The sequence below is a fragment of the Gobio gobio genome (assembly GCF_949357685.1).
Source record: "Gobio gobio genome assembly, chromosome: 22".
Taxonomy (NCBI): Eukaryota; Metazoa; Chordata; class Actinopteri; order Cypriniformes; family Gobionidae; genus Gobio; species Gobio gobio.
Window position 1 is genome coordinate 13,386,178 of NC_137118.1, and position 22,171 is coordinate 13,408,348.

The 22,171-nt window shown below is 37.6% G+C and overlaps 4 protein-coding genes and 1 pseudogene across 5 annotated transcripts in view; all 5 read right to left on the reverse strand.

Moving 5' to 3' along the window:
- LOC307118599 (protocadherin-10-like) overlaps positions 1-18,430 on the reverse strand; it is a 76,409-nt pseudogene extending 57,979 nt beyond the window's left edge. Inside the window, exon 1 of the transcript in view lies at positions 17,834-18,430. The product of the transcript in view is annotated as a protocadherin-10-like (transcript). The remainder of the gene's footprint in view (positions 1-17,833) is intronic.
- LOC307119115 (protocadherin alpha-2-like) lies at positions 741-3,125 on the reverse strand (the record flags this gene model as incomplete). The annotated part of the gene is made up of 1 exon (XM_079805194.1): positions 741-3,125. One exon carries the CDS (start codon positions 3,123-3,125, stop codon positions 741-743), a length of 2,385 nt encoding a protein of 794 aa, XP_079661320.1.
- LOC307119116 (protocadherin alpha-2-like) lies at positions 4,385-6,781 on the reverse strand (the record flags this gene model as incomplete). The annotated part of the gene is made up of 1 exon (XM_079805195.1): positions 4,385-6,781. One exon carries the CDS (start codon positions 6,779-6,781, stop codon positions 4,385-4,387), a length of 2,397 nt encoding a protein of 798 aa, XP_079661321.1.
- LOC307119117 (uncharacterized protein) lies at positions 7,003-14,639 on the reverse strand (the record flags this gene model as incomplete). Its single annotated transcript, XM_079805196.1, has 3 exons — positions 7,003-7,032; positions 8,792-11,158; positions 12,276-14,639. The coding sequence occupies 3 exons, from the start codon at positions 14,637-14,639 to the stop codon at positions 7,003-7,005; spliced, it is 4,761 nt and encodes a 1,586-aa protein (XP_079661322.1).
- Positions 18,431-19,734: 1,304 nt separating the features above from the next.
- On the reverse strand, positions 19,735-22,143 carry LOC307119119 (protocadherin alpha-7-like; the record flags this gene model as incomplete). Its single annotated transcript, XM_079805199.1, has 1 exon — positions 19,735-22,143. The coding sequence occupies one exon, from the start codon at positions 22,141-22,143 to the stop codon at positions 19,735-19,737; it is 2,409 nt and encodes an 802-aa protein (XP_079661325.1).
- Between the last annotated feature and the right edge of the window lie 28 nt (positions 22,144-22,171).

Sequence of the window (22,171 nt, forward strand, 5' to 3'; positions counted from 1 at the left end):
ATTAAACGGGCGCTTGTTACGACAAAATGCATGTAATGCTGTTGTCCATGGAACAGGTCATGTTGCTCTGACCATACCATACTAATGATCCGGTAAGGGAGCTGAACGATTACACCTGTTAATGTCATGGCGAAAAACAGACTTGAACGCTGTATTGGCGAAGCATTCAAGGTCAGGATTAATTAATTAATTAATTAATTAATTAATTAATTAATTAATTAATTAATTTATTTATTTATTTATTTATTTATTTATTTATTTATTTATTTATTTATTTATTTATTTATTATTATTATTATTATTATTATTATTATTATTATTATTATTATTATTATTATTATTGAGATCGATTTTCTATTTCATCTTTGCATTTTAATGTCGCATTGCATCGACGTGCGGCCACTCAATTTTATAGGCCTATCTCGCTAAGGCAGGGCTGTTTTTTTTCTAATTTGTAAAACATATCGATAAATGTCTATTTATGTTAAATACACCGTGATTGTTTTAATGCTCGAAACATGTTGAAGCATTTTTGAAATAGCAATCGGCAAGGACCAGGTAAATCATGGTATATTATAAAAATAAATAAATACATAAAATTAAGATTAGGAATTACAACAGCAAATTTGTAAAATAAAATAAATGAAACCACGTTGTGAAAACCAAATAAACTTGTATACCAACAACTGGAAATAAACGCTCACAGTTGAGAACAATAATTCAGATGTAAATTAATTATTCTAAAAAAAAAACGATCTTACCTTTCCATTAGTAGGAAGTGTTTGGGTGCGTGTGAAAGTGTCTTCTCCACTATTAATGCTGATCAACTCCGCGTCTGCTGGTGGAAACGGCGAGGGGAAAACGACTACATCACTCTTTATTGTGTCTGAACTAAAACACACGTCATACTGTTGAGTAGATTTAGAGAAGGACCAGCTTCCGTCTGGATGGGTGCTGATCACTGGAGCGCTGTACCTGCTGAAACTGCCGTCTGTCCTGTAGCATTTAACTGCTATCAAACCCACGAGACTCAGTAAAAAGATGACTGACACTGAGACAATAGCGATGAGCAGATACAGATTCAGATCGGAAAAACTCTCCTCTTTGACAGGAGCTTCTCTGAATGATGTCTTTATGTCATCCAGACTCTCAACAACCACAACATCCATGGACATAGTCGCTGAGAGTGATGGCTCTCCATTATCAGACACTGTAATAATAAGTGGGTGAGTTTTTAAGTCATTGTCACTCATTCGTCTCTTAGTCCTTATTTCTCCAGTGCTGCTTCCAATGCGGAAGAGATTCGTTCCTTTGGGTTCACTCATATGATAAGACAGAAGTGCGTTATATCCAGAGTCAGCATCAACAGCTCTGATCTTGGCTACAAAGTATCCCGCTTCAGCAGAGTAGGGAATGTTCTCAGTATTAACTGATCCAGGGTCAGAATAAGGCGCTAAAATAACCGGACTGTTGTCATTCTCATCCAGAATAAACACATTTACAGTCACATTACTGCTCAGAGGAGGAACACCAGAGTCTGTTGCCATTACTTCAAACTGAAATCTTTTTGTTTCTTCGTGATTAAATGATTGCAAACTGAATATTTCTCCACTCAAAGAGTTTATATTTATCAGTGTTGTTATAGGAACGCTGGAGCTGGAACTGTCTAACAGTGAATATGAAAGTTCTGCGTTCTCACCAGTGTCTGAATCATCAGCTGTCACTTTTGTCACGAGACCTCCAGCTTGACCATTCTCACTTAGAAAAGCGTTAATAACGGGTGCTGGGAAATGTGGGGCATTGTCATTAACATCAGAGATATGTACAGTTATAACAGTGCTGCTGGAAAGAGGCGGAGCTCCTTCATCTGCAGCTGTAATTGTGATGTTATACAGAGAAACACTCTCTCTGTCCAGAGGTCCGTCTACCACTAGAGAATAATGATTGTTATATGACGTCTCCAGTTTGAAAGGAAACGAGCCTTTCAGCGCACAGTGCACAATGCCATTTTTACCTCCATCTTTATCAGACACTGTGACTAAAGCGACAGCAGTTCCGGATTTTGTGTCTTCTTTCACACTTTCCAACAAGGGAGTTGTAACTATCTCTGGTGCATTGTCATTTTCATCCATAACTTCTATTAAAACTTTACATTGGGTGCTCCTTGGTGGACTGCCTTTATCTTTCGCTTGAACTCGTAACTCAATAGCAGGATTTTCCTCGTAATCAATTTGCCCTTTTACAACAATATCGCCTGTCTCTGGGATAAATGAAAACAGGTCTTGCTTCTTTCCATGACCAACAAATGTGTAAATGATTTCACGATTTATTCCTTCATCCAAATCAGACGCAAAAAGAGATACAACTTTAGTACCAGCAGCAACATTTTCTTTTAGTTTGACTTTGTAAAGAGGTTGACTGAACACTGGGTTATTATCATTAACATCCATGACGTTTATAATAATATTTAAAATCCCTGATTTAGGTGGTTTTCCTCCATCTACCCCGGTAAGTACTAACTTAATTGTCGCTTGCTTCTCTCGATCTAAAGCCTTGTTCAGCACTAACTCTGCAGACACACTCTGGTCTTCACTCTGTGTATCTAGACTGAAATGTTCATTCGGACTCAGTTTGTACTCTTTCAGTGAATTACTGCCAACATCAGAGTCCTCGGCCATAGGGAGAGGAAATCTCTCTCCAGGGCTTGCGTTTTCTGTAATATTTAATGCAAATACTTTAACAGGAAAATGTGGCGCATTGTCGTTTATATCCAAGATCTTAATCTCCACCCTGTAAAGATGATGAGGATTTTTAGCGATGGCCTCTATATTCAAAGAGCATTTCTGATTCGACATACATATCTCCTCACGGTCAATCCTTTCATTAACAAACAGCACGCCAGTTTTCAGATTTACGTCAAAATACTTCTTATTTGATCCAGTCACAATCTCAAACATGCGAGATTCCAGGTCGTGGACATTTATGTTCAGGTCTTTCGCTATATTGCCAACAACTGTTCCCTTATTTACCTCTTCCGGTACGGAATAGACGATCTGAGCAAACGCAGAATCCAGCAAAGAAAGGAAAAATATAAATCCACACTCGAAATATCCCATAAATGCCATGATGGTGATTCTGGCGTAATGACAGTAAAAACAATAAACGCTCGAGAATAGTATTTCTTCTTTGCATTCAGGAAACACGAGACGAAACAGAAACCATCATCATGTCTCAACGACAGATGCACTAACACCAACATTCAGAGAGAGAGAGAGAGAGAGAGAGAGAGAGAGAGAGAGAGAGAGAGAGAGAGAGAGAGAGAGAGAGAGAGAGAGAGAGAGGCTTCAGAATAATAACTGTGAACCTTTAACTGACGGTCTGCAGTGACACCATGTGCTGAAATTATGCCATAACAGGAACAATGTAGGCTATAAGCAAATCAGTTCAAGGAACAACAAAGTGCTTATAGAGACAACAACAACCATTTTCAAAGAATTCTAACAATGAAAACCCCGCAAAATATATGAGTGTCAGATTACTTATTAGATAGGCTAATTAATGTGTTGATGCTGCTAAAAAGACTTCAAACAAATACAATAAAACTTATAAACACACACGCTCGCTACAAATGCAAACTATAAAACATAATTCTCCACGATGCAGGTTATGGCATAACACGTCCAAGCACAAAATAATGATCTTCTTGTGGAGCTGCACAAAGACAGAGTGAAGACTACAAATCAGTCTACTACATCATGGAAAATAACACGGTTAGAATGCTGTTTTGACCAATCAGCATTTAGGACCTGACTTATTATTATTATTTCCTGTAGCTCAAACAGTAGAGCGTGCGCTAGCCACGCCAAGATCGTGCTTCGATTCCCAGGGAAAGCAAGAACTGACAGAAATTTAAAATGTTGAATGCAATGTAAGTCGCTTTGGATAAAAGCGTCTGCCAAATGCATAAATGTAATATATTAATATTATTATATTATTCTCATCAACATTATTATTTTGTTTCTTATTTTAATTGCACATTTATTGTCACATAGGTTTCGTCTGATTCATTTTGTTACATTTCCATGACATATCGCTTTTGGTCTGTTAACTATATCGATAAATATACATTTTAAATACATAGGGCTACTAATTATTTTGATGCTTGAAAAATGCAGAATAAAAAATCCACACTCAGGACAAGATTAGCCTCATCATAATATGTTACTACACAGCATTAACAAATGCAAGGAATTCATAATTTATCAAAACACATTTTTAAATAAAAAACAAGTAAAACAACCACGTTGTGAAAACCAAAGCAACGTTATGACAACCATAAAAATAATTGCGAAATGCTTAGAACAATAATCCAGCTTTAAATATATTAATTAACACTCATTTTCAAAGATCGTCTTACCTTCCCGGTAGTAGGAAGAGTTTGGGTGCGGGAAAAAGTGTCTTCTCCACTATTAATGCTGATCAACTCCGCGTCTGCTGGTGGAAACGGCGAGGGGAAAACGACTACATCACTCTTTATTGTGTCTGAACTAAAACACACGTCATACTGTTGAGTAGATTTAGAGAAGGACCAGCTTCCGTCTGGATGGGTGCTGATCACTGGAGCGCTGTACCTGCTGAAACTGCCGTCTGTCCTGTAGCATTTAACTGCTATCAAACCCACGAGACTCAGTAAAAAGATGACTGACACTGAGACAATAGCGATGAGCAGATACAGATTCAGATCGGAAAAACTCTCCTCTTTGACAGGAACTTCTCTGAATGATGTCTTTATGTCATCCAGACTCTCAACAACCACAACATCCATGGACATAGTCGCTGAGAGTGATGGCTCTCCATTATCAGACACTGTAATAATAAGTGGGTGAGTTTTTAAGTCATTGTCACTCATTCGTCTCTTAGTCCTTATTTCTCCAGTGCTGCTTCCAATGCGGAAGAGATTCGTTCCTTTGGGTTCACTCATATGATAAGACAGAAGTGCGTTATATCCAGAGTCAGCATCAACAGCTCTGATCTTGGCTACAAAGTATCCCGCTTCAGCAGAGTAGGGAATGTTCTCAGTATTAACTGATCCAGGGTCAGAATAAGGCGCTAAAATAACCGGACTGTTGTCATTCTCATCCAGAATAAACACATTTACAGTCACATTACTGCTCAGAGGAGGAACACCAGAGTCTGTTGCCATCACTTCAAACTGAAATCTTTTGGTTTCTTCGAAATTAAATGATTGCAAACTGAATATTTCTCCACTCAAAGAGTTTATATTGATCAGTGTTGTTATAGGAACACTGGAGCTGGAACTGTCTAACAGTGAATATGAAAGTTCTGCGTTCTCACCAGTGTCTGAATCCTCAGCTGTCACTTTTGTCACGAGACCTCCAGCTTGACCATTCTCACTTAGAAAAGCGTTAATAACGGGTGCTGGGAAATGTGGGGCATTGTCATTAACATCAGAGATATGTACAGTTATAACAGTGCTGCTGGAAAGAGGCGGAGCTCCTTCATCTGCAGCTGTAATTGTGATGTTATACAGAGAAACACTCTCTCTGTCCAGAGGTCCGTCTACCACTAGAGAATAATGATTGTTATATGACGTCTCCAGTTTGAAAGGAAACGAGCCTTTCAGCGCACAGTGCACAATGCCATTTTTACCTCCATCTTTATCAGACACTGTGACTAAAGCGACAGCAGTTCCGGATTTTGTGTCTTCTTTCACACTTTCCAACAAGGGAGTTGTAACTATCTCTGGTGCATTGTCGTTTTCATCCATAACTTCTATTAAAACTTTACATTGTGTGCTCTTTGGTGGACTGCCTTTATCTCTTGCTTGAACTCGTAACTCAATAGCAGGATTGTCCTCGTAATCAATTTGCCCTTTTACAACAATATCTCCTGTCTCTGGGATAATGGTAAACAGATCTTCCTTCTTTCCATAACCAACAAATGAGTACATGATTTCACGATTTATTCCTTCATCCAAATCAGACGCAAAAAGAGATAAAACTTTAGTACCAATAGGAACATTTTCTTTTATTTTGACTTTGTAAAGAGGTTGACTGAACACTGGGTTATTATCATTAACATCCATGACGTTTATAATAATATTTAAAGTCCCTGATTTAGGTGGTTTTCCTCCATCTACTCCGGTGAGTACTAACTTAATTGTCGCTTGCTTCTCTCGATCTAAAGCCTTGTTCAGCACTAACTCTGCAGACACACTCTGGTCTTCACTCTGTGTATCTAGACTGAAATGTTCATTCGGACTCAGTTTGTACTCTTTCAGTGAATTACTGCCAACATCAGAGTCCTCGGCCACAGGGAGAGAAAATCTCTCTCCAGGGCTTGCGTTTTCACTAATATTCACAGTAAATACTTTGACAGAAAAATGTGGTGCATTGTCGTTTATATCCAAGATCTTAATCTCCACCCTGTAAAGATGATGAGGATTTTTAGCGATGGCCTCTATATTCAAAGAGCATTTCTGATTCGACATACATATCTCCTCACGGTCAATCCTTTCATTAACAAACAGCACGCCAGTTTTCAGATTTACGTCAAAATACTTCTTATTTGATCCAGTCACAATCTTAAACATGCGAGATTCCAGGTCGTGCACATTTATGTTCAGGTCTTTCGCTATATTGCCAACAACTGTTCCCTTATTTACCTCTTCCGGTACGGAATAGACGATCTGAGCAAACGCAGAATCCAGCAAAGAAAGAAAGAATATGAATCCACACTCGAAATATCCCATAAGTGCCATGATGGTGTCACAACTGGATTAATTAAAAAACAAAAACATTAAACGTAGGAGAATGGATTCCTTCTTTGCATTCAGGAAACACGAGACGAAACAGAAACCACCATCATGTCTCAACGACAGATACACTAACACCAACATTCAGAGAGAGAGAGAGAGAGAGAGAGAGAGAGAGAGAGAGAGAGAGAGAGAGAGAGAGGCTTCTGAATAATAACTGTACACCTTTAACTGACGGTCTGCAGTGACACCATGTGCTGAAATTATGCCATAACAGGAATATTATATTTCCAAATCCATTGAACTCATTACGCATTTGAGATTAAATTACTCCACTACGTAAAAATCAAAGTTACCAAACGCTGCAAAAACAAGACTACGATACATACAAATAATCTTGATTTGCCTCCGAATTTTAACATTTTCCCGCTATAAATCATATTAGTGTGCTGCTGTCCATGGTGCTGATCAATCCAGTCACAACACACTAACACCATAGTTAAATGCGATATTAAACCAGTCGGCCACAAAAACAAAAACACACAAGTTCATACATAGTTCAAAATGTCAATTAATTTATGGTCAAATGATTATTAATGCTGTCAGTATACTGTTGATGTAGTTACTAAACATCTCAAACTGCACGTGAACTCTTAAGATCCAGCACTGAATTATCCGGTGCAACATTACAAATGCTTTTAGTAAGACACAGTATGGTTCTCTTTTAGAAACAAATAAGACTTATAAGTTTAATCTATACTGTAATATAATACTGTTCTGTAATATGTTTATTACAGTATAGCCATTAACGAGGCAGTTGTGGCTGACTGGTTAGAGACTCGGACTTGTAACTCGAAGGCCGAGGTTCGATTCTCAGCCAATTTTCATTGTCACTGAATTAGTAGTTTTTGTCTTTGCATGGACAAAGTAATAACAGAGTGGACTAAGTAATAGTAACATCCACGGTGGACAAGTGGTATAAAAAATGAATGGATGGATGATTTCCTATCTTTCACATACAAGCAGTTGCAAAATTACTTTTGTTTTAAATGGATTTTTATAGGGAACAATATGTAAAACATTGCCAAAGAACTTTAAATAAACTACTTCAATTAACTTTCACAATCACTATGTACACTCTCAGTGTCCACTCTGTTAGATCTTCTTATTTAACAGGGTGAACACTAACAGAGTGGACATTCTGACCTAAATCCAGCCACTGCACCACGTCTGAGCAACAAGTAGCTAACATAAGGTTTATCGAATAAGGAATTGCATGGTTTCCTAATTGTAATTTTAAAAATATGATTTTTCTACTCACTTTTTTCATATTCCCCCTAACAGAGTGGACGTGTTGAGGCTGACCACATCAAATTTGAAGAATTCAAATTTTTCATAATAGACAGTTAAATCTCAGTAGGATCTCATTCACTTTCCCAAGTTGTTTTCCAACCAAAGGAGTGATGACAACTTTATGATATGATGTAATTTATCTATTTCAACTTTAATTTGAAAGGAATGTAGACAAAAATAAACATAACTTGAAAACAATAACTTGAGGGATATCTTAAAACATGTACTGTAATCCTTAAAATAGTGTAATTATTGAAAAAAAACTCTATACATTAGAAAAGAATCATTACTGATATATCCAACAATGTAAACATTTTGGGGAAAAATCACATAAGTGTTGTATTTATAATGAAAATGGGATACGCAAGCCTGGGGACATAGGAAAAATCATGATATGGTGGTTCAAACTGCTTTAAAATGTCTCAGAAAAATTAGAATCAACTTTATGCTTAGAGTTCAAATGGTGTTATTTATGAATAAGACAGCTTTAAAACTGATATTGTTCAACATTTTGAGAGAGTAAGATCATGGTATTTACTGGGGACACAAAAGGCACCGAATCCCAGGAATGACCCACAAACAAGTAAGGAGCAGTGTGTCTCTGAAACATTCCACACAAATTGTAGTGAATTAATATTTGCAAATAAGTAAGCAGTAGCTTACCTTCCCAGTGGTAGGAAGAGTTTGGGTTCGCGCAAAAGTGTCTTCTCCATTAATGCTGATCAACTCCGCATCTGCTGGTGGAAACGGTGAGGGGAAAACGACTACATCGCTCTTTATTGTGTCTGAACTAAAACACACGTCATACTGTTGGGTAGATTTAGAGAAGGACCAGCTTCCGTCTGGATGGGTGCTGATCACTGGAGCGCTGTACCTGCTGAAACTGCCGTCTGTCCTGTAGCATTTAACTGCTATCAAACCCACGAGACTCAGTAAAAAGATGACTGACACTGAGACAATAGCGATGAGCAGATACAGATTCAGATCGGAAAAACTCTCCTCTTTGACAGGAACTTCTCTGAATGATGTCTTTATGTCATCCAGACTCTCAACAACCACAACATCCATGGACATAGTCGCTGAGAGTGATGGCTCTCCATTATCAGACACTGTAATAATAAGTGGGTGAGTTTTTAAGTCATTGTCACTCATTCGTCTCTTAGTCCTTATTTCTCCAGTGCTGCTTCCAATGCGGAAGAGATTCGTTCCTTTGGGTTCACTCATATGATAAGACAGAAGTGCGTTATATCCAGAGTCAGCATCAACAGCTCTGATCTTGGCTACAAAGTATCCCGCTTCAGCAGAGTAGGGAATGTTCTCAGTATTAACTGATCCAGATTCAGAATAAGGCGGTAAAATAACCGGACTGTTGTCATTCTCATCCAGAATAAACACATTTACAGTCACATTACTGCTCAGAGGAGGAACACCAGAGTCTGTTGCCATAACTTCAAACTGAAATCTTTTGGTTTCTTCGTGATTAAATGATTGCAAACTGAATATTTCTCCACTCAAAGAGTTTATATTTATCAGTGTTGTTATAGGAACACTGGAGCTGGAACTGTCTAACAGTGAATATGAAAGTTCTGCGTTCTCACCAGTGTCTGAATCTTCAGCTGTCACTTTTGTCACGAGACCTCCAGCTTGACCGTTCTCACTTAGAAAAGCGTTAATAACGGGTGCTGGGAAATGTGGGGCATTGTCATTAACATCAGAGATATGTACAGTTATAACAGTGCTGCTGGAAAGAGGCGGAGCTCCTTCATCTGCAGCTGTAATTGTGATGTTATACAGAGAAACACTCTCTCTGTCCAGAGGTCCGTCTACCACAAGAGAATAATGATTGTTATATGACGTGTCCAGTTTGAAAGGAAACGAGCCTTTCAGCGCACAATGCACAATGCCATTTTTACCTCCATCTTTATCAGACACTGTGACTAAAGCGACAGCAGTTCCTGATTTTGTGTCTTCTTTCACAGTTTTCAGAAGTGGAGTAATTGTTATCTCTGGTGCATTGTCATTTTCATCCATAACTTCTATTAAAACTTTACATTGTGTGCTCTTTGGCGAATGACCTTTGTCTCTTGCACGAACTCGCAATTCAATAGCAGGATTCTCTTCGAAGTTTATACGCCCTTTTACAACAATATCTCCTGTCTCGGGGATAATGGCAAACAAGTCTTGCTTCTTACCGTGATCCGCAAACGAGTACACAATTTCACTGTTTATTCCTTCATCCAAGTCAGAGGCTAACACAGATAAAACTTTAGTACCAGCAGCAACATTTTCTTTTATTTTGACTTTGTAAAGAGGTTGACTGAACACTGGGTTATTATCATTAATATCCATGACGTTTAAAATAATATTTAAAGTCCCTGATTTAGGTGGTTTTCCTCCATCTACCCCGGTGAGTATTAACTTAATTGTCGCTTGCTTCTCTCGATCTAAAGCCTTGTTCAGCACTAACTCTGCAGACACACTCTGGTCTTCACTCTGTGTATCTAGACTGAAATGTTCATTCGGACTCAGTTTGTACTCTTTCAGTGAATTACTGCCAACATCAGAGTCCTCGGCCATAGGGAGAGGAAATCTCTCTCCAGGACTTGCATTTTCTGTAATATTCAATGCAAATACTTTGACAGGAAAATGTGGCGCATAGTCGTTTATATCCAAGATCTTAATCTCCACCCTGTAAAGATGATGAGGATTTTCAGCGATGGCCTCTATTTTCAAAGAGCATTTCTGATTCGACATACATATCTCCTCACGGTCAATCCTTTCATTAACAAACAGCACGCCAGTTTTCAGATTTACGTCAAAATACTTCTTATTTGATCCAGTCACAATCTCAAACATGCGAGATTCCAGGTCGTGGACATTTATGTTCAGGTCTTTCGCTATATTGCCAACAACTGTTCCCTTATTTACCTCTTCCGGTATGGAATAGACGATCTGAGCAAACGCAGAATCCAGCAAAGAAAGAACAAATATAAATCCACACTCGAAATATCCCATAAGTGCCATGGCTTGCTGACAATACAAAATAAAAATAAACGCGAGATGATCTATTCCTTCTGTACATTCAAGATACACGAGGCGAAACAGAAACCACCATCACGTTTCAACGACAGAAACACTAACACCAAGATTCTGAGCGAGAGGCTGCAGGGTACAAACCATGCACATTAAACTGACGGTCTGCAGTGACACCATGTGCCTGAACTATCCTATAACATCAATGTTTTATTTCCAAATCCAAAAAAGAAACAACAGCATACTCAAATAATTCCAACACTGAAAAACAAAGAAAGACAGAGCAGTAATATTACTTAGGCTAGCAGCATCAACACTTAAACAATAAAATAAGACTGCAAACAATTAAACGGGCGCTTGTTACGACAAAATGCATGTAATGCTGTTGTCCATGGAACAGGTCATGTTGCTCTGACCATACCATACTAATGATCCGGTAAGGGAGCTGAACGATTACCTGTTAATGTCATGGCGAAAAACAGACTTGAACGCTGTATTGACGAAGCATTCAAGGTCAGAATTTATTTATTTATTTATTTATTTATTTATTTATTTATTTATTTATTTATTTATTTATTTATTTATTTATTTATTTATTTATTTATTTATTTATTTATTTATTTATTTATTTATTTATTTGTTTGTTTGTTTATTATTATTATTATTATTATTATTATTATTATTATTACTATTATTATTGAGATCGATTTTCTATTTCATCTTTGCATTTTAATGTCGCATTGCATCGATGTGCAGCCACTCAATTTTATAGGCTTATCTTACTAAGGCAGGGCTGTTTTTTTCTAATTTGTAAAACATATCGATAAATGTCTATTTATGTTAAATACACCGTGATTGTTTTAATGCTCGAAACATGTTGAAGCATTTTTGAAATAGCAATCGGCAAGGTTAATCATGGCATATTATAAAAATCAATAAATACATAAAATGAAAATTAGGAATTACAACAGCAACTTTGTAAAATAAAATGAATGAAACCACGTTGTGAAAACCAAAGAAACTTGTATAACAACCACTGGAAATAAACGCTCACAGTTGAGAACAATAATTCAGATGTAAATTAATTATTCTAAAAAAATTATAACGATCTTACCTTTCCATTTGTAGGAAGAGTTTGGGTGCGCGTAAACGTTTCTTCTCCACTATTAATGCTGATCAACTCCGCGTCTGCTGGTGGAAACGGCGAGGGGAAAACGACTACATCACTCTTTATTGTGTCTGAACTAAAACACACGTCATACTGTTGGGTAGATTTAGAGAAGGACCAGCTTCCGTCTGGATGGGTGCTGATCACTGGAGCGCTGTACCTGCTGAAACTGCCGTCTGTCCTGTAGCATTTAACTGCTATCAAACCCACGAGACTCAGTAAAAAGATGACTGACACTGAGACAATAGCGATGAGCAGATACAGATTCAGATCGGAAAAACTCTCCTCTTTGACAGGAGCTTCTCTGAATGATGTCTTTATGTCATCCAGACTCTCAACAACCACAACATCCATGGACATAGTCGCTGAGAGTGATGGCTCTCCATTATCAGACACTGTAATAATAAGTGGGTGAGTTTTTAAGTCATTGTCACTCATTCGTCTCTTAGTCCTTATTTCTCCAGTGCTGCTTCCAATGCGGAAGAGATTCGTTCCTTTGGGTTCACTCATATGATAAGACAGAAGTGCGTTATATCCAGAGTCAGCATCAACAGCTCTGATCTTGGCTACAAAGTATCCCGCTTCAGCAGAGTAGGGAATGTTCTCAGTATTAACTGATCCAGGGTCAGAATAAGGCGCTAAAATAACCGGACTGTTGTCATTCTCATCCAGAATAAACACATTTACAGTCGCATTACTGCTCAGAGGAGGAACACCAGAGTCTGTTGCCATCACTTCAAACTGAAATCTTTTGGTTTCTTCGTGATTAAATGATTGCAAACTGAATATTTCTCCACTCAAAGAGTTTATATTGATCAGTGTTGTTTTAGGAACGCTGGAGCTGGAACTGTCTAACAGTGAATATGAAAGTTCTGCGTTCTCACCAGTGTCTGAATCATCAGCTGTCACTTTTGTCACGAGACCTCCAGCTTGACCATTCTCACTTAGAAAAGCGTTAATAACGGGTGCTGGGAAATGTGGGGCATTGTCATTAACATCAGAGATATGTACAGTTATAACAGTGCTGCTGGAAAGAGGTGGAGCTCCTTCATCTGCAGCTGTAATTGTGATGTTATACAGAGAAACACTCTCTCTGTCCAGAGGTCCGTCTACCACTAGAGAATAATGATTGTTATATGACGTCTCCAGTTTGAAAGGAAACGAGCCTTTCAGCGCACAGTAAACAATGCCATTTTTACCTCCATCTTTATCAGACACTGTGACTAAAGCGACAGCAGTTCCTGATTTTGCGTCCTCTTTCACACTTTCCAACAGAGGAGTCGTAACTATCTCTGGAACATTGTCATTTTCATCCATAACTTCTATTAAAACTTTGCAGTGTGCACTTTTTGGAGGGCTGCCTTTATCTTTTGCCTGAACACGGAGTTCTATAGCAGAATCTTCCTCGTAATCAATTTGTCCTTGAACAACAATTTCCCCAGAGTCAGAATTAATGCTAAACAGGTTCAGTTCATCAGTATTGCCATGAAATGAATATTGAATTTCACTGTTGATACCCTCATCCAAATCATTTGCCGAAACAGAAATGATTTTGGTTCCAATTGGTGTGTTTTCTTTTACTTTAACTTTGTACAAAGGTTTGCTGAACATAGGCTTATTATCATTTACATCCATGACGTCAACAACAATACTCAATGTTCCAGATTTGGGAGGTTTTCCTCCGTCAATAGCGGTTAGTATTAAGTGAATGATGGCTTGTTTCTCTCGATCTAAAGCTTTCTGTAGTACTAACTCAGCTGACATACTCTTTTGCCCGCTATGAACATCTAAAGAAAAATGTTCATTTGAACTAAGTTTGTAATCTTTCAGAGAATTACTGGCGACATCTGAATCTTTTGCAATTGGAAGAGGAAATCGTTCCCCCTCGTTTGCAATTTCTGTAACATTGATAAAATATGTGCTGTCCGGGAAAAGCGGAGCATTGTCGTTCACATCCACAATAATAATTTCAAGTCGATGAAGTCTGTGAGGATTCTGAGAAAGAGCCTCTAAATTCAATGTACATTTCTGATTAGTGCCACACAACTCCTCGCGATCAATCCTGTCTTTGACAAACAGCGACCCCGTTTTCACATTTACATCAAAATACTTTGCATTTGATCCAGGCATAATCTGAAACATGCGTGATTCTAGTTCCTGAGCGCTGATCTTGAGGTCTTTTGCAATATTCCCGATCACGGTTCCTTTATTTACCTCCTCGGAGACGGAATAGACAATCTGACCAGGCGAAGATTTCCATAAAGACAGAAATAAAACGATCCAGAAGCCATAATATTCTGTGACATCCATGATTGTGCAAGAAAATGTCCTGCGATGTATTTAATGTAAAAGCGATTAAAACAACAATACGGTCCTCTCTCGATACAATCCGAAACCACGACACAGAAGCTACTGTAAGGCTTGGTTATTTGCACCCTTTCAACGCACATTCTGCTGCTGTAAAGGAGGAGCTCAGATGACTCTCAAAGTCATGGTCTGCAGTGCCACCACGTGTTGTAAAAGTGATACAACAATGAGATGTTACTTCATACACTTTTCTATAAAATGAAGAGTGAACTAAACATAAACAAAACATCATAAATTCAAATATATACCTACATAATTACGCAATCATTACGAAACAGAAAACGTTTAGCTGTGTATTCCAGCAAATACAAATATTGAGAAGGAAGATACAACATCAGTGCCGCTGTCCGTGGTACTGGCTCATTTGAACTTTAAATACAAAATATGCTACAGTTAAATCGAATTTACAAACAACAAGATTGCATAACAATGTAATTATTCCAGTATACAATACATTCATATATATATGAATGTATTGTATACTGGAATAATTACATTGTTATGCAATCTTGTTGTTTGTAAATTCGATTTTATATATATATATATATATATATATATATATATATATATATATATATATATATATATATATATATATATATATATATATATATATATATATATATATATATATATATATATATATATATAGGATGCGCGTAATAAAATAAAAATAAGATAAAAACGATATTTACTATTTTTATACTATTTTTTAAATGATTTTCATTGACATCTAAACTGGAAAATAATGAAAAATTAAAACATTAAACTTAATCGTTTCAAAGAATGTTAATTTTTCAAGTCAAGCAGTTAACTATTCATAAACAAAACCTTCATGTCTACGTAATCATTACGAAACAGAATTTTTTTTGTTGTGTAGGCCTATTTTAGCAAACAATCATTGAGAAGGAATAAATAACGGCCGTGATAATGAAGTTATTTTGCGCTTTAAATGCAAAACAGGCTACAATTAAACCATAAATCAAACGCATTTACAAACATCAGTATTGTATGACATGGTAATTATTCCATCATACAAAATATGAACTGTATTGTCAGAGTCACGAGATAATGAACTAATTTTCAAAACAGAAAAAGGTATAATCTTAACAAAATGTGAGAATTTTAAATAATATTTCGAATTTGTCAAAGCAGTCCAGTATTTTCAGTATTATCTTGAGTCATCTATAGCATGTGCGTAATAAATAAAAAAAAAATACATTTCCTTTTTTTCTATTCATCTAAACTGGAAAATAATCTGTAATGAGAGTTTAGAAGATGAAAATATTCGACTTAATCGTTTCTAAAAATGTTAATTATCCAAGTCAAGCAGTGAACTGCAATACACAAACAAAATGTCTTACCTTCCCAGTGGTAGGAAGAGTTTGGGTGCGAGAAAAAGTGTCTTCTCCACTATTAATGCTGATCAACTCCGCGTCTGCTGGTGGAAACGGTGAGGGGAAAACGACTACATCACTCTTTATTGTGTCTGAACTAAAACACACGTCATACTGTTGAGTAGATTTAGAGAAGGACCAGCTTCCGTCTGGATGGGTGCTGATCACTGGAGCGCTGTACCTGCTGAAACTGCCGTCTGTCCTGTAGCATTTAACTGCTATCAAACCCACGAGACTCAGTAAAAAGATGACTGACACTGAGACAATAGCGATGAGCAGATACAGATTCAGATCGGAAAAACTCTCCTCTTTGACAGGAGCTTCTCTGAATGATGTCTTTATGTCATCCAGACTCTCAACAACCACAACATCCATGGACATAGTCGCTGAGAGTGATGGCTCTCCATTATCAGACACTGTAATAATAAGTGGGTGAGTTTTTAAGTCATTGTCACTCATTCGTCTCTTAGTCCTTATTTCTCCAGTGCTGCTTCCAATGCGGAAGAGATTCGTTCCTTTGGGTTCACTCATATGATAAGACAGAAGTGCGTTATATCCAGAGTCAGCATCAACAGCTCTGATCTTGGCTACAAAGTATCCCGCTTCAGCAGAGTAGGGAATGTTCTCAGTATTAACTGATCCAGGGTCAGAATAAGGGGCTAACATAACCGGACTGTTGTCATTCTCATCCAGAATAAACACATTTACAGTCACATTACTGCTCAGAGGAGGAACACCAGAGTCTGTTGCCATCACTTCAAACTGAAATCTTTTGGTTTCTTCGTGATTAAATGATTGCAAACTGAATATTTCTCCACTCAAAGAGTTTATATTGATCAGTGTTGTTATAGGAACGCTGGAGCTGGAACTGTCTAACAGTGAATATGAAAGTTCTGCGTTCTCACCAGTGTCTGAATCCTCAGCTGTCACTTTTGTCACGAGACCTCCAGCTTGACCATTCTCACTTAGAAAAGCGTTAATAACGGGTGCTGGGAAATGTGGGGCATTGTCATTAACATCAGAGATATGTACAGTTATAACAGTGCTGCTGGAAAGAGGTGGAGATCCTTCATCTGCAGCTGTAATTGTGATGTTATACAGAGAAACACTCTCTCTGTCCAGAGGTCCGTCTACCACTAGAGAATAATGATTGTTATATGACGTCTCCAGTTTGAAAGGAAACAAGCCTTTCAGCGCACAGTGCACAATGCCATTTTTACCTCCATCTTTATCAGACACTGTGACTAAAGCGACAGCAGTTCCCAGTTTTGCGTCCTCTTTCACACTTTCCAACAGAGGAGTCGTAACTATCTGTGGCACATTGTCATTTTCATCCATAACTTCTATTAAAACTTTGCAGTGTGCACTTTTTGGATGGCTGGCTTTATCTTTTGCCTGAACACGCATTTCAAATGCAGGCCGTTCTTCATAATCAATTTGTCCTTGAACCACAATTTCCCCAGAGTCAGAATTAATGCTAAACAGGTTCAGTTCATCTGTATTTCCACGTCCAAGAAATGAATATTGAATTTCACTGTTAATGCCCTCATCCAAATCACTGGCAGAAACAGAAACGATTTTGGTTCCAATTGGTGTGTTTTCTTTTACTTTAACTTTGTACAAAGGTTTGCTGAAAATAGGCTTATTATCATTTACATCCATGACGTCAACAACAATACTCAATGTTCCAGATTTGGGAGGTTTTCCTCCGTCAATAGCGGTTAGTATTAAGTGAATGACGGCTTGTTTCTCTCGATCTAAAGCTTTCTGTAGTACTAACTCAGCAAACATACTCTGTTGCCCACTATGAACATCTAAAGTAAAATATTCGTTTGAACTGAGTTTGTAATCTTTCAGAGAATTACTGCCGACATCTGAATCTTTTGCAATTGGAAGAGGAAATCTGTCCCCGTCGTTTGCATCCTCTGTAACATTGATAAAATATTTGTTGTCAGGAAAAAGCGGAGCATTGTCGTTCACATCCACAATAATAATTTCAAGCCGATGAAGTCTGTGAGGATTCTGAGAAAGAGCCTCTAAATTCAATGTACATTTCTGATTAGTGCCACACAACTCCTCGCGATCAATCCTGTCTTTGACAAACAGCGACCCCGTTTTCACATTTACATCAAAATACTTTGCATTTGATCCAGGCATAATCTGAAACATGCGTGATTCTAGTTCCTGAGCGCTGATCTTGAGGTCTTTTGCAATATTCCCGATCACGGTTCCTTTATTTACCTCCTCGGAGACGGAATAGACAATCTGACCAGGCGAAGATTTCCATAAAGACAGAAATAAAACGATCCAGTAGCCATAATATTCTGTGACATCCATGATTGTGCAAGAAAATGTCCTGCGATTTATTTAATGTAAAAGCGATTAAAACAACAAAACGGTCCTTTCTCGATACAATCCGAAACCACGACACAGAAGCTACTGTAAGGCTTGGTTATTTGCACCCTTTCAACGCACATTCTGCTGCTGTAAAGGAGGAGCTCAGATGACTCTCAAAGTCATGGTCTGCAGTGCCACCACGTGTTGTAACAGTGATGAAACAATGAGATGTTACTTCATACACTTTTCTATAAAATGAAGAGTGAACTAAACATAAACAAAACATCATAAATTCAAATATATACCTACATATTTACGCAATCATTACGAAACAGAAAACGTTTAGCTGTGTATTCCAGCAAATACAAATATTGAGAAGGAATATACAACATCAGTGCCGCTGTCCGTGGTACTGGTTAATTTGAACTTTAAATACAAAATATGCTACAGTTAAACCATAAATCGAATTTACAAACAACAAGATTGCATAACAATGTAATTATTCCAGTATACAATACATTCATATATATATGAATGTATTGTATACTGAAATAATTACATTGTTATGCAATCTTGTTGTTTGTAAATTCGATTTTTATATATATAGGCTATATATATATATATATAGGATACGCGTAATAAAATAAAAATAAGATAAAAACGATATTTACTATTTTTATACTATTTTTTAAATGATTTTCATTGACATCTAAACTGGAAAATAATGAAAAATTAAAACATTAAACTTAATCGTTTCAAAGAATGTTAATTTTTCAAGTCAAGCAGTTAACTATTCATAAACAAAACCTTCATGTCTACGTAATCATTACGAAACAGAATTTTTTTTGTTGTGTAGGCCTATTTTAGCAAACAATCATTGAGAAGGAATAAATAACGGCCGTGATAATGAAGTTATTTTGCGCTTTAAATGCAAAACAGGCTACAGTTAAACCATAAATCAAACGAATTTACAAACATCAGTATTGTATGACATGGTACTTATTCCATCATACAAAATATGAACTGTATTGTCAGAGTCACGAGATAATGAACTAATTTTCAAAACAGAAAAAGGTATAATCTTAACAACATGTGAGAATTTTAAATAATATTTCGAATTTGTCAAAGCAGTCCAGTATTTTCAGTATTATCTTGAGTCATCTATAGCATGTGCGTAATAAAATGTTTAAAAAAAATAAATTTCCTTTTTTTCTATTCATCTAAACTGGAAAATAATCTGTAATGAGAGTTTAGAAGATGAAAATATTCGACTTAATCGTTTCTAAAAATGTTAATTATCCAAGTCAAGCAGTGAACTGCAATACACAAACAAAATGTCTTACCTTCCCAGTGGTAGGAAGAGTTTGGGTGCGAGAAAAAGTGTCTTCTCCACTATTAATGCTGATCAACTCCGCGTCTGCTGGTGGAAACGGCGAGGGGAAAACGACTACATCACTCTTTATTGTGTCTGAACTAAAACACACGTCATACTGTTGAGTAGATTTAGAGAAGGACCAGCTTCCGTCTGGATGGGTGCTGATCACTGGAGCGCTGTACCTGCTGAAACTGCCGTCTGTCCTGTAGCATTTAACTGCTATCAAACCCACGAGACTCAGTAAAAAGATGACTGACACTGAGACAATAGCGATGAGCAGATACAGATTCAGATCGGAAAAACTCTCCTCTTTGACAGGAGCTTCTCTGAATGATGTCTTTATGTCATCCAGACTCTCAACAACCACAACATCCATGGACATAGTCGCTGAGAGTGATGGCTCTCCATTATCAGACACTGTAATAATAAGTGGGTGAGTTTTTAAGTCATTGTCACTCATTCGTCTCTTAGTCCTTATTTCTCCAGTGCTGCTTCCAATGCGGAAGAGATTCGTTCCTTTGGGTTCACTCATATGATAAGACAGAAGTGCGTTATATCCAGAGTCAGCATCAACAGCTCTGATCTTGGCTACAAAGTATCCCGCTTCAGCAGAGTAGGGAATGTTCTCAGTATTAACTGATCCTGGGTCAGAATAAGGCGCTAAAATAACCGGACTGTTGTCATTCTCATCAGTTATAAAAACATTTACTGTCAAGATGCTGCTTAGTGATGGAAGACCCGAATCTGTCGCCTGAATTTCAAACTGAAATGATTTAAGATCTTCGTAGTTAAATGATTGTTTGCTGTATAAGTCTCCACTCTCACTATTTACGTCAATCATAGAGATGAATGGAATCACAGTTTTGTCCCTGCTGATTAAAGTATACGAAATATGAGCGTTCTTGTTGATGTCTGGATCCTGCGCGGTCACTGTCGCAATAATAGCACCAGCCGGGCTGTTTTCCTTCAGATACACGTTCATCACGCCTTCTGGGAAGCGTGGCGCATTGTCATTCACATCAGATATATGAACTGTGATAACACTGGTACTAGAGAGTGAAGGGGTCCCTTCATCTGAAGCTATTATTGTGATATTAAAATAGGCAATTTCTTCTCTGTCCAGTGCTCCATCTACAACTAAAGAGTAGTAGTTTTTATAAGAGGACTCGATCTTAAACGGCACCTGACCTACAATACTGCAGAGCACTATTCCATTTTTACCTCCGTCTTTATCAGAGATTGTAATTAGAGCCACAGCTGTTCCGACTTTTGAATCCTCTTTAATAGTACTGGCCAAAGAGGTCACCATCAGCTCGGGTGGATTGTCATTCACATCAACCACTTCAACTAACACCTTACACTGTGAACTCTTAGGAGGTTGGCCTTTATCTTTGGCCTCCACCCTCAACTCAACAGCAGCATTCTCTTCATAATCAACATTACCTTTAACTGTTATAAGTCCGCTATCGGGATCAATTGAAAACAGATCTGACGCTTTGCTACTGCCTTGCTTGACAATAGAAAATGTAATATCGCTATTTATTCCCTCATCTAAATCAGAAGCGGAAAGGGAGATGATTTGGGAGCCCGTGGCAATATTTTCGTTCACTTTCACTTTGTAAAGAGATTTGTTAAAAACTGGAGGGTTGTCGTTAAAATCCAAAACATTGACGATTATCTCTAATGTTCCAGACATTGCAGGTTTCCCTCCATCAACAGCTGTCAGTGTTAGATGAATGACAGGCTGTTTTTCTCGATCTAAAGCTTTAATCAGCGCCAGTTCGACAGTAACACTCTGTTCTACGTTCTGCACATCCAGAGAAAAGTGCTCGTTGGGACTAAGCTTGTAGGTTTTAACCGCATTGTTGCCTGAATCCGGATCTTCAGCCAAAGGAAGAGAAAATGTCTCTCCAAGAGAGGAGACTTCTGTTATGTTCAATATCTGACTGCTAATCGGAAACGATGGCGCGTTATCATTGATGTCAATTATATGTATTTCTATTCTATACAGACTCAATGGATTATGAGCCATCGCTTCTACGAGCATCGTGCATTTCTCATCAGTAGAGCAGAGCGATTCCCGATCAATTCGATTGTTCACAAACAGAGTCCCAGTCTTTAAATTCACCCCGAAATACCTTTTGTTGGTTCCATATACAATCTGAAACATACGAGGTTCCAGTTCCAGCACATTGATGAGAAGATCTTTTGCTATATTGCCGAAAACGGTTCCCACATTAATTTCCTCTGAGACGGAATAGGCAATCTGACCGGAGGATAATGTCCAACAATAAGACAGCAGAATCGCAGTCCATATAGATCCAACATATTGATTCATCTCTGCTCAACAATTCAAAATCTAATCG